Genomic DNA, 9,763 nt, shown 5'->3' with positions numbered 1-9,763 from the left:
ATGACTTGAGGGTGAGTAATTTATGGGCTAATTTTCATTTTTGGGTGAACTAACCCTTTAAGATATTTTTGATCAAATCCGAGAGCTCTCTGACCCTCCCATAGACAGCAAGGTTACTACCACGATCAAGTAAGGACATTGGTAAAATAGTCCATGTGACATCAGTCGTTCAACCGTAATTTTACGAAGCTATGAGAATACTTTTTGTGCGCAAAGAAAACAAAAATAATGAGTTTATTCAACAATTCTTCTTCTCATCCTGTATGCTGTGGCACGCCGCCAATGTGGAGACAATATCACGACACATTTTGCCATCCGGATCTCTGATCCACTGCGCAGCCTCGCAGAAATACGACCCAGAATCCTCGGGTGCCAGAGCGCTCATCTTCAGTACGTACAGATCCCGGCCTCCGTCCCCTTTCCGCTTCTCCACAGCAATCTCTCCTTCCCCGTATCTCTTCCCGTAGGCGCCGCTGCGGCCCGGTGTCACGCGCAGCTCGCGGTCGATGCCAATGATCTCTCGGAGGTTGTGACCCTGAGACTCCGGGCCCCTGCTGCTGCGCACGCCGAATGTGACGGACACATGAGTGTGCTGATCCGATTGGACGGACGCGGCGCACGTCAGCTGAAGCTCCGTGCCTTCGATAACGGGTTGGCCGCTCAGAATGCGAGAGTGTGTTATGAGCAGCGTGTCGGGAATCACTGCGGAAATAAAGCACAAAATGCTTTCAATTCATATTTATATATAAGAATATGTTTCTTAAAAACCATTCAGAAAAATTTACTTTTTGCCCATTTTGATGACATGACTCAATAGGTTATGCAAAATATTAAACGGTAAAATCCCAAGAAAATGACATAATATGCATGATTAAAAAAACACATTATAGTTATTTTTTTATATATATATATATATATAGAGAGAGAGAGTAAATAATTTGTATTCATGTTGCTTTCATATGGTTTCAAAACTTTCATACCATTTTTATATAAAGCTATGAGAATACTTTTTGTGCGCAAAGAAAACAAAAATAATGAGTTTATTCAACAATTCTTCTTCTCATCCTGTATGCTGTGGCACGCCGCCAATGTGGAGACAATATCACGACACATGCGCTAGCTTCGGCTTCATGTAAACGACGCATGCGCATGGCATAGCACAGCATAAGGGATGAGGAGGAGAAGAATTGTTGAATAAAGTCATTATTTTTGTTTTCTTTGCGCACAGAAAGTATTCTCTTAGCTTCGTAAAATTACGGTTGAACCCCTGATGTCACATGGATTATTTTACCGATCTCCTTGCTACGTTTCTGGGCTTTGATCATGGTAGTAACCTTGCTGTCTATGGGAGAGTCAGAAAGCTTATTGGATTTGGTCAAAAATATCTTAATTTGTGTTCCGAAGATGAACGAAGATCTTATGGGTTTGTAACGACAAGAGGGTGAGTAATTAATGACAGAATTTTCATTTTTGGGTAAACTATCCCTTTAAGACTATTTAAGACCTGCAGAAACCCCTAATAAGAATTTCCCACATGCATTTGAAACACAATTTATTTTAATAACTTTCATCATCATCAACCAATCTGTCATTTTTTCTGATTTACCACCTACCTTTGACCACCACTGATGAGCTGTAGTTCCCTAGGAAGCGGGAGTCAGTGCTGGGCGTGTAACACTCGTAACGGCCCTGATCGTCTGAACGGAGCCTCTGGATGATCAGTCTGGCTTTGTCGCCCGAATCCCTCTCGACTCGAACCTCGCCGGCCTGCACGCGACCCTGGAACGGCGCATACGGAAAGCCTGCGTCCCGTGTGGACACCACACCGATCTGCCGACCCTCAGCATCCTCCCGGTACAGATACCACTCAAAATCCTGCATCCGTGGACCTTCGTATCCCGAAACGGCGCAGGGCAGGGACAGCGAGAAACCTGCGACCCGATACAGCGGCCCGGCGGGAAGAGTGACCTCACGGCACACGCAGCACTGCAACTCTAACACACAAACAGAACGAATGTTAATCAGTCTGAAGGTTAACCACAGGGATCAATACATGCAAAGCGGTTTTCCGAGTGAGGTCGATCAATTAGCTCACACTGCACAATATTTACACTCAAATAATCTAATTTAAATGGGAATATTGCACAAAAAATTCTAATTAAATTTAATCTATTCCACACCTACTAAAGCACATGTGACGCTTGTGGTGTTTTCAAGCATCTGTAGTCTCAATATATGAGGACACGAACACACAAAATGATTCACACACACAATGATTGTTCATAATGTACATGTACAAGTGTTTCTTCACCTATGCCGCTTTTAGAAACTAAACTACATATCTTCTAGTTAGTATGTGATGCATTCTAAATACAATCTTGAAAAAATATTTTAACATTTTCTGCATACTTGCACCAAATTACAGCTTGATTGGAAACAGTACACAATAAAAATACTGATATTTACCTTGATTTTTCTTCATATTTTATCTCAATCTCCTCTCTGACACCTCTCAGAAACTAGTTTTAGAAAATAAAATCTTTAATAGGCCAGAATGGTTGGTTGTGATAAAAATTATGCAATTTGCTATTTTTATAATTAATATAAAGATGTATTTTCTACAATTCAATCTGAACTGATATACGTTTTATATGTAGTGGTATGTGGCGTGTCATGTTGGTCATGGTTTTTATCTGGTATATGTGTAAAGCACTTCAACTTTGGTTGTTTTATTGGTGCTATTATAAATAAATATAATTTTTATACAGTAGAATCAACACATGCAAAGCAGTTTTCTGAGTGAGATCAATAAATTAGCAAACTACACAATATTCCCACTTAAATGAGGGCACCGTCAAATACGCCCCATATTCCCAGGACAGGGCGTATGTATTGTTTATTCATGCCCACCCTTTGTTTGAGCATGTTGTAATGTATCTCTGAATGAAAGGGTCAGAGTAATGAACACTAATGCCATTCTGCCAGTCTACGCCCATGTTTTACAACCTGTGAGCTCACAGCTGAACCCATCGTTTTCATAGGGCGAGTCATTTTGCAGACCTGTCTGAGGGTTATTTGCATACATCCTCATTCTGCTAAAGGAACCAGAAATAAACCAGACACTCTTAACCATATTAAGCTATTGCATTACATTTCATACATGAACTTCTAAGACCTTTAAATGGTCGACATGATCCAACTTTGCTGTTAAACCTGTTGCACTCAATCTACTCCATGTCTTCTGTCGACTCGTCTGACTGATAATTTTTTATCAAGTCAAAGCTCTTGTGTAAGCTCTTTCAGCTTGTGCTTCACGTGTCTTTTTGCTGTCAAATCTTGACTGATTTTATTCAAGTAAACGTCAGAATAACTGCAGTCATATTTCCAGATGAACTCTTACTGGACTGAAGCAGCTCAGCTTTACTTGATTCTCCATCAATCATTTTGTAGAGTCTCAAATCTGATCCTCAGGATCTTTTGAGGAGCGTTTGTTTCCAGAAGCTTTACTTTCACTGTTCCTCAGCGGAGGAATGATCTTCACAAGCCTCCAGAACATCTCACATCTCCTGAGGAGCCTTTATTTCTTCATCTCTCAATCAGCATTGCATTAGATCATTTGAATCTCATCTTACTAAGACATATTATTGGAGATATAGCGTGACGACTGATATTTAGATAATTTTATGTCAGTATCTGCTGCTGTATTGTTACTTCTGTCGAATCGCGATCTCGATTCCATTTCGATTTATCGTGCAGCCCTATTATAAAAATCTCATTGATTTACATTACAAGCAGCAGAATTTCATCATATAAATATCAGCATCTGTTGCAAATTTAAGCAAGGTTAAATAACAGCTGAAGCATTTCTTCACTCATTTTCTCCCCCCAAAAAATGTTTATTTGAAATATTTATGCTGAACTAATTCAATAAAATAGGGCAATTTCAGAGGTAAATTTGGGTTTGACATGCACTAGGTAGCAAGAGTTAAACTTCTGAATCCAATGCAAAACCCTTCCCACAGTTAGCGAGCTGTCTGGGTGACTCAGTGTTTGACTGGTGATTGTGAATATGCAGATATGTAAACAAGATCAGATAAACTAAGCTATTGTAAAGCGGTTGAGTGTTGACATAAGCATGATGTCACCTCTCCTGTTTAACCACAACATTTACCACAACCTGACAAACAAGACAGGTGTTGACAGGTTTCCAAATCACAAACATTTACCACTGTGTAAACGGTTTCGCCCCAAAATACCATAGTACTCAATGCAGGACAGGACACATCTGACAGTGCTTGACATGTTACTACAACTAGTAAGACTCCAAATCCAATTGCTATTTAAAGGAGAGCGCATTTTTATTAAGCAAGAAATCTTTCTGTCATTCTCATTTCTTTTAAAGATGTATTTCTGGCTTATTGTTACGACAGTAACTAACAATGACTGTATTTTGGTGGAAACTACGGTCATTTCTGTAAGTGTTCTCTGGCTCTTCTGGCAGGTCAGTCTAGTTTCGGTGACTCATGGGAAGTGACCACACACACACACACACACCAGATAATGACCAGACAACAGAAGCTGTAAGCGGATCAGACGCGTAATTAAAGCGCAACCAGAGCAGCAGGCCAGTGGAAATCCTGCACAGCATATACGTACATTGATGTCAGTATTACACCGTGTGGAAATGAAAGGATCGCTGTACTGTATAAAAGTACTGTGCTATCCTGTTGCTCAAACACTAGCAAAGCCAAAGGTCATAGGTTTGATTCCTAGGCAAAGCAAAGAAAGAACTGGTAGTACCTTAAATGCAATATAAGTCACTTTGGATAAAAGCATCTCCCAAATGCATAATATAATAAATCATTGTATAAAGCTCCTGTGACAATGCCAACATGAAGTAAAGGGTCAAATAAGGACCATAACATAGTTTACATCTTTCAAATATTGGTAATAAAATTAAACTAGACACAGGATCAATGAATTGTACACAAAACCACTCTATCAGATGATAATAATACCAAAGTACATTGATATATATGGCACCAAATGACCAAAGCACAATGTATTTACATGGTACACCAAGGTACTTCCTTAAAATATATTCCAGTAGAGTATGGTGCTTGCAACAACAAGGTTGTGGGTTCGATTCCCAATGAATGCATGAACTGATTAAAATAGATATTGTATGAAATATTTGGATAAAAGCGTCTGCCAAACGTATAAATGTCAAATAAACATGGTATTTCCACGGTACTATTTTATAAGTATGGTACTCTCGTGATATCCAAAAACATTGAAATATAGCTTTGAATGATTACCATATTCCTATACAATGGTATGTACATGCTACTCCAAGGAATACTACCATAGACAACATGGTATTACCGTGTTACTTTGATACATATACCACTAACTACGTACTACAGCTTAATATTTACATAAAACTGTAATATTAGTAGGCTACGTGAATATTACACTATGGTATAGCGTTATAAATGGCATTATTGTACCATCTCCAAAAAAAAACATGGTAGTACAATATTACCTCAGTGTTATTGGAGGATTGACGTGGATTATATGGAGCAGATGGACATTAAACATGAGCAGGTTGAACTCACCCCACAGTAAAGCGACGAACGCGATCCACCGCGATGCCATTCCGCGCTGATCTCCACGACACACTGGCGTTTACACCGTTTTACTATAGTAAAGACACATGCTAGCGTGCTGTCCTCGGGCTGGTGCTGAAATCAAACATTCATTTAGTCACGACTGACTAGCCAAACAAACACGCGCGAGCTTCTGCTTTTTCCCGCGGATTATGTCCCAAAGAGCGCGTGTCATAAACCAGCACTGCAATTGCGCAAACGGTTCGGTGTTCCGTTCGTTATCGCTCATTTACGCCTCATTTTTCCCTCGCGATCACATCGTCCGAACGATTCGTACATAAATCAGGCGGTCGACTAAAAGTAGTGCGTGACGTCACGGGCAAACAGACGGACGCTCACCGTCCAATGAGGTGACGCAGCGCAGACGAACACAGCCAATGGGAGGCCACTGCGATGTGACGTTTGAATCGGTTTTAACGTCTGTTTAAATCGATGTTTGAATGTAGGCCAGCACTTTCACCGTCGCGAAAAAATGTAATGCTAACAGGGTTTCCATTGAAACTAATTATTTAATTATATTAATTCCCAGTTGTTTATTTACTAAGTTACTTGTATTTAACATAACTTTCTTGTATCCCTCTTCCCTAGTTTCCTTAATTTCTTTATTTACTTAACCGTATTTAGTTACTACTTTCTCTACCGTACTTACCTAATATTCAATATATTATATATGTTAAATAATGATGTCAATACAGTTTTGTTGACTCTTGACTATTTCATTCCTCCAGGGGGTGCTCGACGCCGCCACATTAAAATCAAAACAATAATTTACACCTAAACAATGAGAAACTTTTCTGGACTGATTTATTTATTTACCGTGAGGCTGTTGAATGCTTTATTCTGATTCAATTAAACTGAATATATTTATTAATTTTACCTGAGCAATAAATAGAACATTTGGGCCTCAAAATTCAATGAATAATCTGTTTTAATCACCACATAAAAGAAAATTGCTGCTCAGTATAAAACCTTTGATTTGGATGCTTTATTCACAGGATTTCGTTAGACAATTTTAGAGACCAGATCATCATCATAATCATCATTAGTATCTTAGCAATATCAACTTCACGACAATTCAAGTTATATACTTGACATTTAATTCCAATATATTATTTTACATGTGTATTTGTTCTGTCACTTTTGATAAACCCAGCTGCTTACCAAATACACATCTATGGCTCTATCTAGTGGAGAAACAATTATTTGCTCATTAACAGACAAAAATTCAACCTCTGCTTTGTATAGTTTACAAAAGTGTCTCTGCCTAGTGTTATTAAATTAGTGGTTTAAATGTTTTGACTAAAACCTAATGTGTGAATAGCCTAATGAAGTTTGCTGAACCCACGTAAAGCTCATATATATTGTTCAGAATTAGTGTTAGTTATTTTAACACATATTAAACAAAAAAAAAATCACTTTGCACCGATGGAAAAGGCATAACAACCATAGATATGTATATATAACGTTACATATCTATGGTAACAACAACCATCCTAGCCATATCACAGAAACTTACATTGGGTCGTTTAAAAAAGGTAAGCAACCAATCAGAACACCTCAACAGCCGCATGGCAACGCGCGAAAACCAATCAGAACAGCTCAACAACTGCATAGCAACGCACGAAAACCAATCAGAAGAGCTCAACAACTGCATAGCAACGCACTAAATGCCCTCCAGCAAAAACATTAGCAAAATCTTATCCAATCACAACAACGCCCTTTAGCACAAAAAAACAGATTTTCTTCAGGAAATGCACATTATATATTTTTATTGTTTATTTTAGATATGTAGATATGATACAGTTTTTGTTGTTTCTTTCATTCTTTATGTGCAGCTCTCACATCTCCTCAGTGGGGCAGCATTGTGTTTCATCTTGACCTGCCCTCATTTAAAAAAACTAACTTTTTATTATTGGCCATTATTTTAATCTCACTACAACATAGTACACACATAGACATAAACATCTTCTCTGCTTAATTAAATATTTACACAGAGTAAAAATTTAATTAAACACATCATAACAATCCCTTTTGTCGACTACAATGAATCCCCAGTCAGCGTTCCACACAATGAAGTTATAATATGTGTTGGAGCAGAAAAATGCATTTGAAATGATAACATTTCTATGTATAAATAAATCTTTGGCTGTAGCAGTGCCATACCGTCTCATTTATCAAGCTTTAATCTGAGCATTTGATGAGCTGTTCACTGCCGTCTGAATTATTAATGTAATTGCCATTGCTGAATGACTTTACTATGAACCACCACTGCAGGCAATTTATTTAATCAAATCTATATGCTGTGTTTCCTTTTTTGTGTGTGTTTTGATCCCGGCTCTTGCGGCGGGCCGCTCTGTGGTGAGGCGCGGGCTGGAGTGGCGCTGCTGTGTTATTTTTGGCGGCAGCGGCGGTTGGTGGCTCTAGAGACGGAGTGGAGCGTTCCGGATCCAAACCCAGGCTGTTGAAGGGAATTCTCATCTGTAATGATCAGCGTCATTATGGGCTCACACTAACTGCAGGACGAGCCGCGCGTTAATTTCAGTGCGTCCCTCAACAACACGTCGCCCCTTCATACATGCATCTTGACATGCATCATGCTACATGAATGCAAGAGACCAAACCTTCTTCTTCTCCTTCTTCTTCTTAAAGAAGAAACGAAACACCATTTTAGACTGGGTGGAACTGAAATATTTCACTGGCCTATAGTGTTATTTTAGTACCACTGATATACTATTTAAGGTTTTATGTATATATTTAGCCTAGTTTCCATTTGAATTTTAGTTTGAGTAATTTTGCTGTTTTTGTCTTTTTATTAGCTTTTGCTTTTTAAAATGTGTTTTTTATTAATTTTAATATGTTATGTTACTATTTCAAGTTAAACTGAGCAAAAACGTTGGATTGATAACTTGCTGAAATAAAATAAGTGAAATAGGTTGTATTTTAATTTTATTTCAGTTAATGTTTATTTATTTCAGGTAACAATGTAAAAGTAACAAAGTAAAACTTTTTTTTTTATGGTTCTACACGGTAAAAAAAAAAAAAAAAAAAATATATATAAATATTTCAAAGTTGTAAACAAAATAAAGATACTATACTATTTCAGTTTTTCTCATGTTTAATTCAATGCGTTACGTGCCGTTTTTTTGTAATTGTGAAATTTACTTGTGCTTTCTGAGTGAAAATTACTTCTACACCAAGTTTTTTTTCACTATTTGGAGAAATAGTGGTTTTAATTAAGACTTCATAATACTAAACATTAAAACGTTCTTTATGTTTTACGTATCTTCTTGTATGTACCTTCAGTGACCCACAAGACTGGATCCATGGTTGAAAACCCTAGTCTTATTCAATTACATTAATCAGACGTTCGAGCTATTTTTCATATCATAAAAAATGTAAAACAATACTATACTATTTTTTTTTAAATAAATGTAAAAGCAGTGGCATGTTTTGTTGTTTTTATTATACTCATCCCTTTTATTTAACCATTTGCATAATTTAAATGATGTCAACTTATATAATAAAACACAAAAGATAAGTTCTCCAAATGTGTGCTCAGTGTCTCTGCCCTGTCAAGCGTTACGCCTCGTGTTGTGATTGTTGAACTAGAACAGTTTAACAGACTGAATGAAGATTGTCTCCACTGCTATCCTCGTATATTTTTGCAGTAAAAGTTTGCTTTAAGTTACCGGCGCTCAAATAAACACACTTCCGCCCGGCGTAACGCGGCGCACACTAGGTCAAGCGTTGCAGTTGTTTAAAGTCAGTCTTCCTATTAGAAGCCAAACCGGTTTGTGCAGCGTTGAGCATTTTTCGTACTCCCATTACGTGCTGTAACATCATGTTAAAATGTCTCTCTAACCACTCTTGGCATTAAAATAGAGAATGAGATGATTTCAGTTTATGCATTTATTTTTGGTGGTGAGCGCGGGCAAATGCATGCAAAGTCTGTGTGCTTGTGTGTGCGTGCAACAGCGTGCATGATGCCAAACAGTTGTGTCTGAGTGCGCGGCTGCGCGCATGCATGTGTGTATCGGGTTATACATCGTTGTGCATGATGTGTTTGTGTGGAAACCCACAAAGATATTTCAATT

At 38.0% G+C, this 9,763-nt stretch overlaps 1 protein-coding gene across 3 annotated transcripts in view; it reads right to left on the bottom strand.

The window, feature by feature from the left end:
* The window catches only part of LOC107758193 (immunoglobulin superfamily member 8-like), an 18,683-nt gene extending 12,695 nt beyond the window's left edge, over positions 1–5,988 (bottom strand). The window contains exons 1-3 of one of the 3 annotated variants that reach the window (XM_016575868.1): positions 5,619–5,988; positions 1,614–1,994; positions 322–702 (exon numbers count right to left, since the gene is read on the bottom strand). In XM_016575868.1, coding sequence (XP_016431354.1) covers positions 322–702; positions 1,614–1,994; positions 5,619–5,658 — 802 coding nt within the window. In that variant the 5' untranslated portion in view covers positions 5,659–5,988. The remainder of the gene's footprint in view (positions 1–321; positions 703–1,613; positions 1,995–5,618) is intronic. The other 2 variants (XM_016575866.1, XM_016575869.1) reach the window with 2 other exon arrangements.
* Positions 5,989–9,763: the final 3,775 nt, after the last annotated feature.

The sequence above is a fragment of the Sinocyclocheilus rhinocerous genome, unplaced genomic scaffold (genome assembly GCF_001515625.1).
Source record: "Sinocyclocheilus rhinocerous isolate Xijiao unplaced genomic scaffold, SAMN03320098_v1.1 scaffold203, whole genome shotgun sequence".
NCBI classification, from domain to species: Eukaryota; Metazoa; Chordata; class Actinopteri; order Cypriniformes; family Cyprinidae; genus Sinocyclocheilus; species Sinocyclocheilus rhinocerous.
The sequence above is the reverse complement of the archived record's forward strand: the minus strand, read 5'-3'. Positions and strand labels throughout refer to the sequence as shown.